At 40.3% G+C, this 20,274-nt stretch overlaps 1 protein-coding gene across 1 annotated transcript; it reads left to right on the top strand.

The window, feature by feature from the left end:
* Positions 1–1,163: 1,163 nt before the first annotated feature.
* CDX4 (caudal type homeobox 4) lies at positions 1,164–15,378 on the top strand. Its single transcript, XM_026684920.2, has 3 exons — positions 1,164–1,611; positions 13,467–13,612; positions 15,115–15,378. Exons 1-3 carry the CDS (start codon positions 1,164–1,166, stop codon positions 15,376–15,378), a joined length of 858 nt encoding a protein of 285 aa, XP_026540705.2.
* The last annotated feature ends 4,896 nt before the right edge of the window (positions 15,379–20,274 follow it).

Raw genomic sequence — 20,274 nt, 5'->3', positions numbered from 1 at the left:
TTCACCTCTTTAAGAGAGAGTTCCCTCAGAAGTGTCAGGTCATTCACAAAAGTCAACTAAGTAGCACATCCTTAAGGGATTTTATTTTATTTTTTTCCATCCCTTCTTATGATGTTTTGGTTGCAGTCAAGAAACAGTGTCAAAGCAGTTTACACCCCAATATTTTTCTCCAACTACTCAGAAAATACAAATCAGCTACTATAACCGTGAAGAATGAAGAGAATGAAATGGTTTGTGTTAAAACTTTGTTTTGTTTTTTTAATCACATGCTTTGTCTGCCACGTCCTTTAAATTCTTATTTCTTTCATTAAACATAAATAATGAGTTCTTTTCATGAAATTGGAGATAAATGTCTTCTATACACAAATTCATTCAACTGTTGAATGTTCCATTAATTGCAATTGAACATAGGATCATCTATCTAAAATTAAATGCCCTTGTTCTTTGTGATATAAACATCTATCACATCTGGAATGAATGCCTCTTTTCACTCATGAGATGAATATTGGATAAGTTTAAAAGCTCACCTACAATGTTGACCAATGAGTTACAAACCACATTGGCTGGATTCATACACAATGCTAGTCTTTGTGCTGCCTTCTCCTCCCATCTTTTAATGATAAATTATCATTATTGTTGTTTATTGATTTATTCTTTTAGTGGTTACTGGTTTTAATGTTTGTTAGCTGCCCAGAATCACCTCTAGATGAGATGCATGGCACATAAATCTAATAAATAATCCCAAATCAAAGAAATGACGTTATGACTTAGTGTGGTGTTGGTTGCACTTTGTTTTTCCAAGATTCTCAGAACAAGCACACTGAATCCATGCCTGGCCCAGGACGGGAAGGGTCTGGGAGAAATCAGCAAGCCAACAGTAAGGTGGGGTTGCAAGATGACCAACCCTTCATTTGAATGCAAATGTTTGGGAGTAGCCAGTTATCTTTGACATTAGGCAGATCCCCAGTCCACTGCTAGCCCAGCACCAGGGATCCTATTGTCAAGGATGGGTAGTAAAGAGACTTCTGAGTCATCTCCAAAACCAGTCTAGGTTTAGGATTAAAAAGAGAGAGAGAGAGAAAGAGAGAAGAAGAGCAAGAAGAGGACGTGTGAAATCCCTCCCCCCCAAGGAGCAGGATGCCTGGCCAAGAAGAAGCTAGGGGATGAACTTCATCTTTGTGAGTTATATTTTGGAAAAAGAAGCCAGGATGTATCCAGGTTCTGTACGATGCAATGGCAGCAGCAACCTACCAGCACAAAACTTCCCTTCTGCTACACCTTATGCAGATTACATAGGATACCACCATCCCCAAAGTATGGAGAATCGTGGACAACCATCAGGGACTTGGGGAGCACCTTATGGGCTGCCTCGGGAGGATTGGAGTGCTTATGGGCCAGGAACCTCCAACACCATAACTTCCACCCAGATCAACAGGTCTTCTCCCGGACAGGTCTCCTTCTCTTCTGCTGATTACAGTTCCCTGAATCCTGCTGGTTCTCTGACTTTACCTTCTCTGGACACCATGAATTCGGAGGCAAATTCTCCTCCCCTCAGCCAGCGGCACAGCTCCTACGAATGGATGAGGAAAACAGTCCAATCTACTTCAACAGGTATGTTGGTGACCTAAATTCTCCCCTCCAAGCTCTCTAACTTTCCTGTTGCTGGCCGCTTTCTGAAGCCAAGGGACAGATTATCCTGAAGAGAAAAAGGGCTTTTCTCATCTTCTGATCGGGCTCTTGAGTCACAACTTCGATTTATGGTCTCAATTATCTGGTTCTCCAAGAAAATGATGACAGGATGTATTCATAAAAAGGGGCTCCTTTAAGGGGAAGGGTGCGTAAGGAAAAACGGGCTGGAAGAGGAAGAAATCGGGTTTAAAAAAAAAAAAAAAACACCTTCAGCTCCTGGTACAAGATGAGGGATAGGATTGCTGTGGCACTGAGTTGGATCTGGTCCTGAAAAGTTTAGCATTTGCATTTGTTGCTTATTAACATTGGGTTGGCTTGAGGCTTGAATGCAAACCAGCCAAGTAATCCTTCCAGCAGCATCCAATGAAGTGAGCTGCAGCTCAGAAATAAATCAGAAAAAAAGTGCTAGCAGACCAATTCTGGATCTACTGTACCCCGACACTCTTTTCCTGCTATACACAATCCACATTACAATCGTCATGGAAGTCCTACTTATTTCAAAGCTGGGGGGGGGGAGGTCCTTGGTGCGCTCTGTTGTTTTCCTGCAGAAAGGTGAACTTTGCACCTTTTAAAAATGTATTTGCATAACAGCAGAACCAAACTGGCATTTAAGGGACAATGCTTTCGTGCACAATAGAAAGGTTTCTATCTTGAGAGGGGCTTCTGCAGCAAGGATTCTGTGCTCACCTGGGTTCACTTTGAGGGTGGCCCCATTAACATTTCAAATGGAGGCTCCTGATAAAAGGGGCTCTTTAGCAGGCTAGACGCCTCTCGGAATGCAGAAATCTAAGAGGCAGAAAATGCCTTTGATCTCTTGACAGAGTACCTTCCAGAACGTTAATAACGATGGATTTAACAAGTGGGCAGGATAAACATTGCACGTGGTTTTACAAAAGGCACCTCAGATATTCTGGAAAATTGTCTTGCTTGATGCTAAAGTAGATATGAGAAACTTAGTTACAGCTGCATTAACATGCATATTAGTATATTGAACACGAATAGGTTAGATGTAGCTCAAGGTTGAGCTGTGAAGTTGCTGAGCTTGGTTGCTGGCAGATGTGTCATTAGCCAACTAGTCAGATGTCAAATAATGCTACACTAGTATGCTTTAATGTTAGTAATTAACACTCTACACATCTAGCAGCAGTCTTCATATTACATGATAAGCTAGATAAGATTTAGTTACAGTTGTAAAAAAATAACCAGTTGAATTTGTTGTATGCCCTAGGCAGTTTGGTGATTTTATGGTTCAGAGTAGCATGAGAACCACAGTGCTCTGTTGTTGTTTAAATAAGATTCAGCACAATGCGAGTTTTGTAAATTCACAGAAATACACTAAATATGACACTTTCTAAGATGCCTTGAACTACAATATCCAGAATTCACAGCCTCCCTTGTTTGGAAACTGACTGTTGTATTCTAGAGGCATTTGAAGGCATTTGGAAGGAAAAGATGGTGCTATTCCCTGTGTCTTACCTGGTCTTGTCTCTCATCTCTAGTTCTCAATTTGTGTTAAAAATGATCCACAAAAGTTCCAATCTAGTCATCTTGCTGTAACTCAGAGGTTTGGCAGCTTTTAAGATATGTGGATTTGTGGAGTGGACAGTTCTGGGACTTGAGCTCCTTAAAGTTGCCAAGTTTGAAAAACACTGTTGTAAATTATGTCACTGTTATGAACAAAAACTGGCAATTTTCAAGGCAAATTAGTTTCTATAAATATTCTATAAGTGAATATTTAAACCTATTTCTTGAGAGTTCCTGAATATATAAAAAAGTATTACTTCAGGGAGCTCCCTGTTTTTAACAGTGGCTCTCCAGTTTCTCATATAAATCAAACTGGGTAAGCTGGCAAGATCTGCAGATAAGGAATAAAATCCTGGTTTGAATTAAATTTTCAAAAGATGGCTTATAGAAATATGTTTAGCCTATTGATAATGCCATCAATATATGGGTGAATGGGTGAATAGACAGACAGCAACATCTAGTTCACAACTTGCCTATATAACTTTTTTGACTTTATTTATTTGTTTGTTTGTTTGTTTGTTTATTTTTGTCAATTGCTTACAAGATAATAGGTATAAGTAAAAACATAGTTATGAATTCATGGATACATATAAGAAGAATAAAAAAAAACTTGGCCTTCTCTGGGCCCTTTCAGATTGCAAATCCCAGAATTCCCAGCAAATATGGGTTTTATGGTTCTGAAAATTGCATCCAGAGAAGGCTACGGCAGAACATCTGGATTCACACAATGCTCAGCTAATTAAAATATCTTGTGGTTCACTACATTTGGCGTGGGGGACTCAATCTTTCTGTTAGCATCTTGTTTGAGTACTTTCCTTGAAGAATGAAGGTGATTTGTTTGGCTTGAGCCACTGTTATATGATGTGAAGAGTGCACTTGTGGCTCCTTAACCTGGGTTTAGCATGGTGTAGGGCTATAAGTCCCATTGGTGGCTGGTGAAGCTGGTGGGCCACATCCTTGAAAGGCACTTGATGGGAGGTCTAACCAAATAAGAATTAATTTCCTTGTGTATCTGGAGGCCCAACTTTTGTGTGGCAGCAGACAGAGAAATGCTTTGAATAAGAATGTTAGAAAACCAGAGAGACAGTTGCTTCTCCAGTCATTTCTGGAATACTGGAAAATGTCCTCCATACAGAGCCAAATAAATGTATAGTGTGGTCCTGTTTCATCATATGAAATCCAAGACCTAATTCTAGTGAAGCTCTTAGTGTCTAACCTACCTGGACCCAAAGCCTTCCCTTCAGGCTCAGCCTTCAGCCACACAAAGTGGGTTCCCAACTAGAAAATGTCCTTTCCTTTCTCCTAGCAATCTAAGCTCCACCATCTTCATCTGTGGATGTTATGCTTGTTGCTGTAGCACACTTACCTGTCCATCCTTCATGAATAGGTTAGAGTGTTCTTTAGCTTCCTTGGAATAAGGTCCATGGACCGTGGGCTTTCTTACATAAGTCCTCAACCCAGCTGCCAATAAATTGCTTTAACAATTCATCCTGGTCTTAATATGCAGAAGAGCGAGGCAAAGACCTTAACACCATTTTATGGACCTCTGTCATAGCCTGGACTGGGTTTGTTTTTCTAAACAAAAAAAAAAGTGCTTTTCAGAGAAGGCTGGTTTAATTTTTGGGATCCTTCCACTGCTCTTCTCTAAGTGTGCCTCCTTCTCTTCTTTTTGGGAGAGGAAGAATGCACATTTTGACATAACCTTGGTTGGATTCATGCATTCTTCTAAGCAGGAATATGGTTTTCTTGGTTAGGCCTTAGCGTGTGGCTAAAAAGCTGTGGTTTATCCAACAAACCATCATAAAAATACAAAATTGTTGATGTCAATTCCATGGGGACCTACAAGGACATTCATAAGATATTGTTTTGATGCTAATACAGACTTTTCAAGGATGGCAAAACACCTTGGAAATAACTTGTTTTTTAGAGGTGGACCATTAAGTTCTTTCTATAGTTGCTGTTGCTTACATGGCAGATGGCTAAACTGTGGAATCATTCAATTGCTTCCGAAGGCTTATTTAGCACCCGCAAAGCCAGCTGCTCCACTGTGAGGACAGATGTTAGATTCAAAAGTTTCAGGCTGACTTTCACTGAAATAGGCTCCCCATTACCAAACACTGTTGACCTGTCCACATACAGACTTTTCTTGGAGCAAAAAATGTTTCAACAGAGAAACAGTTAAGAAACAGACTGAAGTGCCATCACAAATATTAACTTAGTAGTATCTTCTCTCTTCTCCTTCTTATCATCATATGTTGTTATTGGTACGTTCAGGGCCACTTGGATGGGAACAGTGAGAACCAATTGTCCAAGTTCCCCAAAAAGGAAAGCCCCACCTAAGGTACCCTTCCATATTTGAAATGATTAGATGGACAACGCTTCTCATACAAGTAGTAAAATACCGAAAACCAGTTATACATACGTTCAAGAATTTTTCTGGGCCATTGACTATAAAGGAGCAGGACAAAGGGGGCAGGTAGAAGCACCTGAGGGCAAGACAAGAAGGAATGGATGGGAGCTTTGTTGAAGAAAAATTGTGCTTGCTGCATCACTGGAGGTTTTTTAGGAAGAGTTTGGACAGCCATTTGTCCAGAATGGTCTAGACATCTGCTTGGCCAGGGGGTTGGACTAGAGGACCACCAAGATCCCTTCCAACTCTTCTACTCTCAAGGAGAACAGGCAGCCAGAATGGCAAGCCAGTGAGATAAGTTGAGAAGGTCTGCTCACTGTTAACATGGGCTAAGTGTAGGGTTAGAGTTTGGGTAAGTATAGGGTCCATTTAGGAAGGCAAAGGACTTGAGCAATAAAACCAAGCTTTTCCTCAAATCCTTTGTTTGCTCTCTCCCCCCCCCCTCAGATTCATCAGGGAGGGCCTACAAATTTAAACAAAAACAACCACAACTTCATGATGCCACCCAACCTTATTGTTCTGACTTGTCTTTGGGTTGTTTCCAGAAACACCTGTTTTCCCCTTGGTTGGTTTTTCTCAATATCCACCCACAGCATCCAAAGCTGTGGAAAGGAGGTAAAAAGTTTGCTCTGGAATAAATTAACCTGGATTGGTAAAACCAATAAATTATCTGAACTGTAAGTTTTGGTGCAGTAAAAGGGTTACTGCTGCCCATAGCATTGCTCTGTTATGTCTATCATATCTCATATCCGCTTTGTTATGTCTATCATATCTCATATCCGCTTTGGACCAGGCATGGAATTGGACAACAAGTAGCTCATTTGGTTATTTACAGGAACAGGAGATGACATTGCTTGACAAATTTGTTAAATGAATCATTGCAATTGTTAAATTAGTAACATGGTTGTTAAGTGAATCTGGCTTCCCCCGTGACTTTACTTATGAGAAGGTCGCAAAAGGAGACAGGGCACCCTGCAACGGTTAGAAATATAAGTCAGTTGTCAAACATCCCAATGTAAGTCAAGTGACCATGGGGATGCTATAATGTCATAAGTGTGAAAAAAGGTCATAAGTCACTTTTTCCAGTGCCCCTGTAACTTCAAACGGTCATTATGTGAACTGTTGTAAGTCAAGGACTACCTGTACTTATAGGTAAATCACCCACTGGTATCACTATTCATGGAACATCTGTTTATAATTATGAATATAGTAACTGAGGAAACAGAGATTCATTCAAATCAAATCTCTCTTAATAATCCTAGACCAGCCAAAAGATAGTCATTCTTTCTTTTAGAACAGGCTGGCTGGAGAATTCTGGGAGTTGAAGTCCACAAATCTTAAAGTTGCCAAGTTTGGAGAACTCTGTTTTAGAAGATGATGATGGATGGTGGCCAAGATTTCTTCTCTAACTGGAGAAAGGTGAATTAGAGGTTGGATTATCCTGGGAGGGTAAAACTAATAGACTACTTACAGCTCAGAGGTGGTTCTATCATCCATTTCTATATTTTCATTCTGTTTTATCCCTATAAGAGTAGGCCTATGAGGTAGGCTCAGCTCAGAAAGTTAGGGTTAGGGTGGACTTGAACCCTGGCCCAACACTTGAACCATTATCCCACATTGGAGTATGAAACAAGGCTTCTCTGAACTCTGCGTCTTCCAGATGTGTTGGACCACAATCCCAGGAATCGCAGTCTGCATTGCAGCTCTGGGAATTCTGAGCACTGCAGTCTGACTCTTAGCCGGGGAAGCCTCTGTGAGGACACTGAAATCTTTCCTACACTGTCACTATATGCAAAGTTGTGCATTCAGAGTTTTGGAAGTTTCTCCCAGTGTAGGTTAACTCTTCTCAAAGCAGGCTATAATGCATGAAGAACACTAAAAGGCCTTAGGAGAAAAAGGAGGGTACCCAGTTTTTAGCAACAACACTTTCACAACTTAAATCCATGTTCTTTGGTCTGCTATCCTTTATTTCAGTCCTCCAACACGGATGGTGATTTGATTTCTGTTTATCATAATTCACTCAAAATCTATGGAACTGGCAGGTGAACAATACCAAACAGTCAATCCTTTCAGTAGGAACATTTTCTAGTGTGTGTAACCACAGATCAAACCACATACCTGCCTGGTTCTACTTCAACAGGAATCTTCTCCTGCCCGTGGGTTCAGGCAAAGCCTTTAAAAAGAGCTTCTAGATTTAGTGTGTTTCATAGAATTCATAGATTAGACAGATGTAATTTGTCTCTTCATTGTCTTAGCTGTTGGTTTGAGAGCCTTCAAGCCAACAAATCTGGATTCACACAACACTAAGCCAAACCCAAGCCAAACCCATGATGTGCCACCACAGTCATTTAAAATGGGATAAAATTAGAATAGAATAGAAAATAGAGAATAAAATAGAACAGAATATAGAATATAGAAAAGAATGGAATGGAATGGAATAGAATAGAATAGAATAGAATAGAATAGAATAGAATAGAATAGAATAGAATAGAATAGAATAGAATAGAATAGGACTTTATTGCAATCCATGATCAGATTTTGTGTTAAAAAATAAATGCCAGATTTGTTATTTGTACCTTGGAGTTCCTAATCGTAGCCAATAGTATTTTAACAGACATAACTCTGGGATATCTTGCATACAAATTAAAGCATAGATTCTACCATTACTATACTACAGTCCTTCTATATCTGAACATTTGTAATCCCATACTCTTTAATTTTGGGGTTAATCAACTTATTATATCTAGTTGGTAAAAAGTGGAATAACAAATAAAAATGAACAGTACAACATTGCTGTAAGAAAATCCACATTCAGATCTCATTCTAATAATTTTAGAATTCTCTAAATGGATCAATTCCATTTAAAACGTGGTTTAAAATTTAGTAGTGTCCTACCTGTTGTCAGATTTTGACAGTTAAAAAAATTCAGGGATAAAATTTTACAGAATACTAGGATTCCACAAATATATTAGCAATCATTTAAGACTGAAAGTAAAAACTAGAGTGAGAGGGAAATACTCAGCTAATGTAATTTTAATTTGGCTTATTTTAAATCCTTTAAAACATTCTTCACTTTAAATGAACATTTCCAAGAGATCATACTGTTCATAGATGCACAGCAAAAAATGATCAAAATTACAAAGTATGGTAATTAGTGAGGAAATCAGAGCAAACTAAGAATCATCATTTGCAGTCAGGTGTTCAAAAACATTAAAAGGAATCTAAAGGGCAGCAATTAAAGGCTGCATTAAAATGTCTTTCATAACTACAAGATATGATTCAACTAGTTATATGTCTCTAAGCCAATTCCAGAGCAAAAAAAGCCATAACTGAAAAACAAGGATATCTGAAGGAGTAATCTTAGGCTTAGGTTTAACAAGTCAAGATGGTGATGATTTTATGATTGAAGTCCTGCCTCATAAATGAAGAGTTTGGGCAGTGATCATGCAATTGCAGTCGCCATCTTGACTGTTTTGAGCCTTCAGGTTGTTCCCACTGAAAGGGCCCTTAGTCCAGTCTCTCTCTCCCTACAGTATCTCACTTCTGAAGACCCCTTGAAGAAATGTCCAGTTTCAGACAGGGAGAAATAGGCCACCCTTGAGGGACCTGGAAGACCATTCCACACAAGTCTTTGCTCATTTGTTCATTCGTGTCTCACATTCTGCTTTCTTCCAGCAGTTCAGAAATCTTAGAAGACTTCATTTCTTTCCCAATAGCAACAATTCTGAGAGGTGTTTTGGGTTGACTTGCTTGAAAGTCACCCAGTATGTTTTCATGGATGAGGGTAGAAGTCTCCACCGAGACCTGGCCCAGAGTCTTCCCTACTATACCACACTGTCTTTCTGGTTTCTCTTAGCAGCAGATAGACAACCACTGGCAAGGTCAAGATGTCCTCCCTTGGTAGCTGTTAGATGAGACAATAGCAACTTCCATGGAGCTTTAACACAAAGGCACCAAACAGGGATTTCATTCTGTAATTGCTTCTATGGATTGGAATGGAGTTGGTGCACCTTGTTGATGTTACAATCAGGAGTAAGAGATAAAGCAACCATTTTACCATTAAACACAATGCTGGAAGGAGTGATATAAATATAACAATGTTGCACTATCAGGAACGAGACTCATCAAAATGTTGAGAATCATGAACTGAGAGAAGGATTATGAAGGTCTAGTCATGAAACAAAATGCTGAGTCCCATGTATGCCTTCTTTCAGGAAAAATAAAAATTAAAGATGCAAAGCCTAAACTCCATTTGGAGTAGGAGGTTAAAAGAAAGTTTAGCTAGATTTAGATATTACCGTTGGAATCATTTTATCAACATTGACTAGGGAAAATTCTCTCTGAGTTTGGTTGTTTTCTTGCAGATGATTCATTACCTCAAACTAGCTAACTTCATCAATGCACAAATGATGTTACCTCATTTGAGTAATGAAATGTCTGCAAGAAAACCAAACTCAGAGGGAATACTTTCTCTTAGGGAAAGTATTCCTGGCTCCTTTCAAAATCTTCTCTAAGCTAAGCTTCCCCAACCTGGCGTCCTTCCTTTGGCTTCCTCTTTCCACTTGGGGGTCTCCAGAGAAGCGGAGATAGCCATCTTCTCCCTCGTACTGGTGGAGCCCACCTAGAAGACACCAGGCTGGGGAAGGCTGTTGGTGAACCTCTCCTCTGACCCTTTGAAGCTCCTTTGCCTGGATGGAACTGGAAACGGGATGGCATTTCCAAAGGGGAGGCAGGGCTCAGCTGCCTTTATTGTCCTGCTGAATTCGCAGACATGGCCAAATTCACAAAGTCTTGTGACCAGGAAGATGCTGGCTGATGCAAAACAAGAGCTAGGCTCAAGCAGAGAAGGCAGGGAAAACCAGGGGCAATTTGAATGCTAATCTATTTTCTTTATAAACTAGTTGTGAGGTTCAGGAGCCGCATCCTGCTCCTCTTTGTCCCTTGATTCCATTGTCTTGAGTCCAGGGGCTGGTTTGCCATATCAAGCAACAGACCTTGTTTTGACACTTTTGGGGGGGGGGCGGGGAGGGAGGGGGCTTTGATATGCATCCTGGCTTCTGCTCCTTTTCTTTAGCAGTTATATTGCCGGAAAGACGGATGATTTTCACAGCAAATAAAGAGGCCCTCTCTTGCCTTTTATTGTGTTCCGAAAAAATGCCCTGTGAATTTTATGGCCAAGGGGAAACCTGCATGTCCCCCCGTACTCTCCTGCCCCAAGAGCAAGGCAGGGCCTCAGACTGCTAGAATAACTTGAGTCTCCTTAAAGCAGGTCCTGGTTTTACAACACCTGGCGAGTTGTTTTGTTAGAGTCAACAACCTGATTCTCCCTGATTACAAAAGGCCCCTTTAAATGGGTCTTCCCTCCGCCATTCCTCCAGCACATCCCCATTACACATTCCAGTCCAGGGCAGTCCCTCTCCTTTCCTACTTCTAACATCTCATTTTAAGAGAAAAAGTCTTTTAGCCTTCATACTGCCCCCATATTCCATTTCCCACCCTCTTTTTCTATGGCTGACTGGTTCGGCTTTTAAAATGAGGAACTTTAAAGAGAGAAAAGGAGGTTGGTCCAATTCATGGTGCAAGCTGTAGCTTGAAACTCCATATAAAGAAAATTTGTATAAAATGTTTTTTAATAGATGACATTTTGCACCAACAAAACTGGCAAAAATGTATAAGGACAGATCCACTAAATGTTGGATGTGCAATGAAATACCTGGTTCATGTTATCATATGTGATGGACATGCCCCAAAGCTAAAAAATATTGAACGAAAATACATACTTGGTTGGAAAAAATGATAAAACAGCATATAGATAACCAGAAATATTTTTACTGGGCATTCTGCTGGAAAAATATGACAAAGGGACTATATATATTTGATTTTACATGTACTAACTGCAGCCAGAATTGTATTTGCACAACAATGGAAGTAAGATGAGATCCCGACAGATGAGTGTAATTAAGAAAATATTAGAATGTGCAGAAATGGATAGACTAATGTTTACTATTAAGGACAAAAAAGAAATATTTTTTGATATGGGACCTATTTTATCAATGGTTAGATAATAGAAACAGAAGTTAGAAATATGGGGACATAAAAAGGATAAATGTTAAAATGGAGATTTGTTAAAGTAGACAAGCTAAATATTATTGTTATTGTAGTATGAATGTAATTGTATTTTATATAAATAAAACATGGAAAAAAAGAAAAGAAAACTTAATTCCTTAAATTATATTTTTGAGGGGAAATTCCAACTAACTTCTGAAATGTGCCAAACATACATAAGATTCAAAATGAGACTATTGCCCATTTTGGCAATTTCTGCAAATTTCCAGTTAGATGGGACCTTGAAAGTTGAACTTCTACTGCATCTGGAGGTCTCAATGTCCCTGATTCATGGCAAGAGAGTCACATTGTCACACAAATTTCATGTGTGCAATGGTTTCATGATATACACGATACTAATGCCCGTGTCTGTAGACCATCAAACAGAAGAAGGCTAGTTCAGGGGCAGATCCTTTGTGCTGCTTTGTGAAGATTACTGAAACCTAAATTAAGTCCTTAAGATGTTTTCTTGCCACATTTGTTTAAGTGAATCTCACTTGCCCATTGACTTTGCTTCTCAGGAAGTTGCAAAAGGGGATCATGTGACCCCCAAGATACTGCAACCGTCATAAATGTGAGTCAATTGTCAAGCATCTGAATGTAAATCACGTGGCCATGGGGATGCTGCAATGGTCATAAGTGGGGAAAATGGTCATAAGTCACATTTTTTTCAGTGCCGTGGTAACTTTGAATGATCACTAAATGAGCTGTTGTAAGTCGAGGACTCCCTGTATGGCTTGCCACTTCTGAAGCTGATCTGAGCTGGAGAAAGGCTGCCATTAAGTCAAGAGACAAAGGTGCCCTTCAGGTTTATGGAAAATGACATATATTTTCACAGTTTTTACAACACAAAATGTCTCGTCTCCCCACCTACATTCTGATGCCCTTGTAATCATTGCCATTCACCACAATATACTTCTTGTTTGCAGAAGCCCACCACAATTGCTGCAGGTGAACTAGGTAATGTTTTTGCTAGCTTTCAGCTGTTTTGGAAGTTACGGGTAAAGATGCTTGCGGATCAAAACCAAAATATGCTTGAGTATAAATGCCTTCTTATGCCTGAGCCAGCCAACGTGACGATTTGCACCCTTTGAAAACAGTTGAATGGAATTTTGAGTCTTGTGCATCTCTCTGCTGTTTCTTAAGGCCACCTGACTTTTCCAAGAATTCTTCATGGGCCTGAAAAATAACGGCAATAACTGTTTTAAGGAACCAACCCATTCCACAAATGTCACTTTTAAAGCAGAGCGTGGTTTTGTAAGCTTGCACAGAAGCCTAAAACAGAAGAATGGCTTTAAGGAATAGCAGTGAGAGATGCTGGGTTCAAAGTCTAAGGTACTCCTTCCAAATCATTTTTGAAGCATAAGAATTAGACCAGATGTGCTTTGTAAATAGTATTATTGATATTGGAATTGGAATATTCTTTACTGGCCAAGTGTGATTGAACACACAAGGAATTTGTCTCCAATACATAAACTCTCAGTGTACATACACTTATTTACATGTACTGTATATAAGTATGCATACAGTACACTTATATACAGTACGTTTAATAGTAAGTTTTTTGTAAATGGTATTATTTTTAGTTGTGCTTGGAAGACAGGCTTACCAAAAGTAGTGCTGGTATTATTTTCCAGCATAGGTGCATCTTCTTTATTTGGTTCAGCCAAAGTCTGGATTAGGCAGGTCCAACATTTCAGGAGCAAATGCAAACTTTTCTTACTTTCTTTTTCAACAGGTAAAACAAGAACAAGAGAGAAGTACCGTGTGGTGTACACAGATCACCAGAGGTTAGAACTAGAGAAGGAGTTTCATTACAACAGATATATCACCATCCGAAGGAAGTCTGAACTTGCTGCAAACCTGAGGCTTTCCGAGAGACAGGTAGAGCCTCAATTACCTGCCTATGGCAAGGTTTCTGTCCAATTCAGAGCAGAGGACCCGCTGGCTGGGTGGGAAAATATGGGAGAGACTATCCCCTGAAGCTCCTTGGAGCTCTCTGAGCTTGGTGATTTTCTTGCAGGTTTGTCTGCTAGCACTGATGATGTTACCTAGTTGGCTAATAAAATGTCAGCAAACCAACAAGCTCAAAGCACAGATGGATTTCCTCTCGCTTTCATACCCTTCACTGTTTTAGTGCTACACAACATTTGTTAATTTTTTCTGGTAATTGTTCTTATCTGCTGCAGCAGACTTTAATCTGCATTATTATTTTTTTCTCAAATAAAACCCAACTTTTTTTTGGCCCAGAGCAGAGGTAAAGTTTAAAAGCTTGGCTTGCAGGTGGCATCAGATGTCCCATTCGTTTCTCATCTTGTGCCCTGGAGGTTTTACTCCCTTTGAGCACCGTTGGTGGTCTCTGCTTAGGGCCCCAGTTGGCCTTAATGCAGCCCTGATAGAAAGTGCAAGGAGTGACTGGATTAGAAGGGCTTCAAGCAACATATCCCCCCCCCCACACACACACACTCTCGTCAAGGGTGTGGCCTCAGGTTTTGAAAGGCTCCTTTCAACCAGCAAAGTCAATGGAGAGGCCAGGTTCATTTAACAACTGTGCAACTGACTTCACACCTGCAGTGATTCACTTAACAACTGTGGCAAGAAAGGTCATACAATGGGGCAAAAGTCACTTGACAAACATCTCGCTTAGCAGCATAAAGTTTGGGCTCATCTGTGGTCCAAACCTGGATGCAGTATTCCTAGCGTGGTTTTACTAAGGCTTTATAAAGCGCCACGAACACTTCACGTGATCTTGATTCTATGCAGAGGCCTAATGCAGCTTAGGATGGCTTTAGACTTTGCTCATCTTTAAGGCTCCCAATCAGGGGTGGGATTCAAATTTTTAACCACCAGTTCTGTGGGTGTGGCTTATTTGATGGGCGTGGTTTGGTGGTCATGTGACTGGGTGGACATGGCTTGGTGGTCATGTTATTGCCTGGGCGTGGCCAACTCAATATCACTCACATTGAGGCACGCATCTCCTCGCCTGGCCTCTCATGACTGTGGGGATGCTGCAACAGGCGTAAGTGTGAAAAATGGTCATAAGTCACTTTTTTCAATGGTCACTCCACACAAGCAAAGTACCAGCAAAGGAGGGGGGGAAAAAACTCCAGAGAAGTTCCTGAGACAGGAAGTCTAGTCCTGCCAAGAATGTAATAAGGGTTAACGGAGAGGCAGTTTCTGTAAGCAACACCAGAATGTTTCCTTCCAGCCTTCCTTACAGGATTAGGCCAGTAATTTCTTCTAACAACCGGTTCTCCGAACTGCTTAGAATGTTAACAACCGGTTCTAGCGAATTGGTGTGAACCAATAGAATCCTACCCCTGCTCCCAATGCCAAGTGATGGAAACTCTTTTTAACTCTCTTCTTCCTCTGTTTTGCTCTTGCAGGTGAAAATCTGGTTCCAAAATCGCAGAGCCAAAGAAAGGAAACTAATGAAGAAGAAAATGACCAGTTTTGATGGCGGCAGCCTGGGCTCCATCCAGAGTGACTCTGGTTCCATGAGCCCTATTCCAATTCATGACCCACAAACTCACTCAGAAATGGCTGGCACTTTGTTTCCACCCCCACCCCCTCCCCCTCCTCCCCCTCCTCTTTCCATGAATGGTCTCCAGCGCAATGGAACAATTACACGAGTTGTGGTCTCTCAGTGAGGACTTTCTGCCAAGTCAGAACACAGCAACCCAGGGGTCTTTGCAGAGAGGTTGGCAGGACAACTCCCACACCTGGCTTCCCCACGGCCATTTGCAAAAGACAGAGGGCTTCCCGCCAACGCTTGGTGGCCACACAAGCATTTTGGACAAGGGGTCCTGTGATACTGAGGGAGGGGGGCAAACCAGGAGCTCTCGGTTACAAAGTTGTGCTGGTTGGAGGCAGCGAGAATGGCTGGAGCAGAACGCCTCTCCTGCTTCTGTACTGGTGGTCCTGCACTTTGTTTGACTCAAGACCGGAAGATTTCACACATGGCAGCTTCAACCCCTTGTTTTATATTTTTCCTGGGTCACAGGGTGAAGACACGGTGTCAGAAGAAATACCTCACTAGCATAACTTATTATCAGGGTTGGGCCTAGGACAACTGCTTTGCAGAAGGAGAGTGCTGGATGTGGAAGGAAGTACAAAGCACAACTTCCTGTGACAACTTCATAGCTTTCCTGTTTTTTATACACACACACACACACACACACACACACACACACACACACACATGTTTTCTTAAGTTTTCGCGGGTACTTACATGTATTGTATTCAGCTTTGTTTGGGTATTTTCCCACGTCATTATAGTTGTGCTTTTAAAGTTGTAGCAACATTTCGGCAGAATCTCATCTGCCATCATCAGGCTTCTGTATTGTTAGATACAGAATACACAGTACAGAAGCCTGATGATGGCAGATGAGTTTCTGCTGAAACGTTGCTACAACTTTAAAAGCACAACTATAATGACGTGGGAAAATACCCAAACAAAGCTGAATACCATACATACATACATACATACATACATACATACATACATATATGTATATATGTCTTCTCCTAAGATTCTAGTCTTTATCATAAAGAAAATATGTTGGGAGGGAGTAATGTCTGTTTTAAAACAAGTCACAATCCAGGTTTCTACGGATTCAGAAGATGGAGATGATGTTCTGGAATCTTTTAGAACTCTCTGCTTCCTCCACGACTATAATATAAACTATACATGATGCAAACGTGCCAAATTTGCACTATTTTTTCTCAATCGTAATATTCACTTTGTTTTGGTGTGGGACCGGCTCATTTGAATGCTGAATTTTAATGCACAGATATCTGACACTATTAAACAAATTTGCAGATCAACCAGAGTTATTCTTCTATGGATTATTGACAATCACATTGTTAATCTGAAATTCCTAACCCAAAATACTTCCCCCAAAGCAGGGGTCTCCAACCTTGGCCACTCTAAGACCTGTGGACTTCAACTCCCAGAATTCCTCAGCCAGCATTCGCTGATCAAGCCCAAGCCCCTGCTGGAGTAGGAGACCCTATACCATTTCAGATAAGTGGCTGTCCAGTCTCTTCTTCCATAAGTCTTAAAGTTGCCAAGGGTGGAGACCCCTGCCCCAGAGGTTTTAAGAGACTGGTCCCTGCCTAAATTTTCAAAGATTGCCCAATTGTAACAACAAGTGGGCCACCGTCTTTCAAGGCCATCCCAAGCGTTAAACAACACTCTGTGGGAGATCACAAAAATTTGATGGGTTGGTGACCAATTTTTGCTCTATGTCTGGAACATAATGAACCATCACAGAAAGTAGAGATATTTAAATTATATGAGAAATCTCTCCCAAAGACTCTATTCAAAAGAGACACCATCGCCTCCAAGTACCTTCTAGCTTCTTTCCACATTAGGAAGGTGAGGACTACTATTCTTATTTTGTCTGAAGTCAGGGGCAGTTTCCTGATTGGTAATTATTGGCCAATGCAATGAAAGATTGTGCCTCATTGGTAGGACACAAACAAGGCTTCCATTTTTTATAGTTGGACTTCAGATCTAGTTCAAAGTTGCATTTGGAAGTTTAGAAGTGTGAATTTTGTACTACTGCTAGACAATTCTGTGGCCCACTGAGTCATCCTTTGAGAGAAAGGCCATAAGGTCTGATGCGATTAGAACAAAAATTAAATTTTAGGTTGTCCATATTTTTACCCCAATACTGATTATAAGAAGAGCAAACCTCATAAGCAGAAAAATAATTGTAGTGGTACTGAACTTCAATAATAAGTCAATATTTCCTTACCTAAGCAAATAAACAGAAAGGCAAGGCTGGGCAAAAAAGGCAGTAGGAGTTGGAGTAACTTCTGGCTTCCTCCTGGCTTCCTCGGTGACTTGTGGGAAGCTGGCAGGGAGCATCGGAAGTCATACACATGACTTCAGGGATGCTGCAAAGGCCATACCTTTGCAAATAAAACATTTTAATTCCCCAGGAGTAATGGAGTCAGATTTTTAAATTATTCCTTAAGGTTTTACGTACCTTGATTCAAAAATTGTTGCCGGGTAACGCACCATTTAGGGCTAATGAAATCAGTACAAACTGATAAACACAGTGAGACTTTTAGTAGTATATAAATGAAAATACCTATTTTGTGATTCCAAGTTGATAATGTCTAAGTGGCTCTAAACAAACACACAGGCCAAACATAAAATTGCTGATACTTGGTTACCCAAATCCAATTTAGCAGGATTTACAAAACTATTTCAAATTAGTATCCCAAGAGAGTTCTTACAAGATTCCAATGTTGTGTTCCAATGCTGTGTTTCTCAAACTTCCCCACTCTAAGATATGTGGATTCAACTACCAGAATTCCTTGGTTGGCATGGTAGCTGGGGAATTGTAGCATACATCATAAAAATTGTAGGGGTTAAAAACATTGATCTAGAGCCCTTAGGAGCTCACCAAAATACCATGTCAAACTTTCAGGAGAGCGAAAATGGTGAAGACTTAGCTACAAAAAGCTAATGGCCACATTCCAAAGCTTTCTTCTGTCATATATAATGTGATAATCAGGATTAGGTCCAAATTATGTAAATTGAAGACATTAATTCTCCCTACATAATCCAAGTATGCTTTGACAATCATTTTTTTTAGAGTGCCATGATCTCCTTTGAGAGCCATCCAGAAGATGTTGGAAGCACAAAGTGCAGAAGAAATGGGTTAAGCCCATGGAGGGAGAGAAGACAGGAAGGCTTGCAAGTTGTTTTTTAACTACAGCTTTTCTTGATGATGATCTTATCCATTCAGTCTAGTCCAGCTCTTAGTGATTCTATGGGCCAAGTTTCTCCATATCTTGATTTTGCACAACTTGTTTGAGTCATTTTGTGCTCTGGCTGATGTCAGCTTTGATGGTGTCCATCCACCAAGTTCTTTGGAGGCCTGGTTTCCTTTGATCACTAACTTCCAAACATCACTGCTTTCTCCTCTGAATTCCCCTGCATGACATAACCAAAGTAAGTGAGACACAGCTCTTCGTACTGTTCTAGCCTTCTTGTGGACTCATCTGATCAGGTTGTAGGTTGACATCTTTTTCTACCATGTCCCTCCAGCGTTGCCTTCACTTTGTTCACTTAAATAAAGCACACTTAATAAAGTAGCATTTTTCCTTTTCTTCCAGCCACATCCAAAGGTACTTCCAAGGTGTACAAAACCTGTTTGGCTCTCTCACCTCTTACACTGGAAGAGAAATCAAGGGATTACACTCGTAGAAATAGGCACAATAGAGTTAGGCTAGGAATTGGTGAAATTTCACATTCAGAATGATTTTCTATTAAAAGGGTGAAAACACCACAACGAAGGAATAAAGAAATATCTGTTAACAGACTCCAGGTGATTGCTGCCCAGTTGGTCCTTCTTGGAAGCCATATCAGGTTTTTGTTTGAGATGACACAACCACGGGAAAGGTTTGGGGATAATTTGTAGAACACGTTCTCAGAGTCTTTTCCTGTACATCTCATGCTTAGAAAACTAGCTTTAGAAAGCCTTCAGATATGCTGCTTGTGTTGCTTTAAAACTTGCTGCTAAGCGGGGTAAAATGAAGCCAAAGAAATGAGACCTTACAAAGCATTGGCACAAAGGCTTGTTATTAAGGTTCAAGCCACTCAAGACTACCTTCAGGAAAGAGAAATCTTTGAATAATGCATGTATTTCTCATGGTCACAGATGGATGTAAGGTTCTCTCCTGGACACATTGCTGTCAAGCACAAACTCAAGACATTTGGCTGGGCCATGGTTTCTGAACAGGATGGAAGAATCTTTCATCACAACAGCATATGCAAGAATTAAGTCCTATGAAAGATCTAAACGTATTTATTATGTTTTACATATATCTTCTCCACCAATCTCTTAAGAAAACCCCCTTAAGATGTGGCCATGCCATCCTAGAACAACTCATTCCATAATGTACATTCTAGCTGATGTCCTCCCACCCAATAGGGCATTCAAAGAGATCAATAATTTAATTCCCCCAGGCTCCTGTCCTCTTTGAAAGCTCTAGGAGTACCCAAAAATGTACAAAAATGAGAAGAAATGCCCACATTGTCCTGTCTGTATAGTTTCTGCACCCGTTGAATTTAGGAGAAAGATCAAGAAGTTCATTATACTCTTATTTAATTTCACACCTTTAGGTAGAACAGTTGAAAAAACTGAGTATGTCAAGTCTAATGAACAGAATGACAAGAGAGCAGTTTTCCAGTATTTGAGGGGCTGCCACAAAGAAGAGAAGTCAACTTATTCTTCAAAGCACATGAGTGTAGAACAAGAAGCAATGAATTCTCCCACCTAGACAAATGCAACCCTGTGAAGGAATAGAACCCCAAATTGTTTGGTTTAGATTGGTTTGTCCATAACACCTAAAAGAAAAGTTCAGGTTTTATTAATTGTATCTTAAATATTTTCTGCATTATCATTGTTATGTATATCCAGTACATTTTCACATATTTGCAAGACCACCACACATGATAAAATGAACCTGGATTTTTGATTACATTTCCAGCACTTATTAGAAGTCCCTTTACACATTTTCGCTAA

Source organism: Notechis scutatus, chromosome 10 (assembly GCF_049901735.1).
Source record: "Notechis scutatus isolate UNSWTSFEM ecotype Mainland chromosome 10, rNotScu1.2, whole genome shotgun sequence".
In the NCBI taxonomy this organism is placed as follows: domain Eukaryota; kingdom Metazoa; phylum Chordata; class Lepidosauria; order Squamata; family Elapidae; genus Notechis; species Notechis scutatus.
This window is presented reverse-complemented; position numbering and strand designations above follow the sequence as displayed.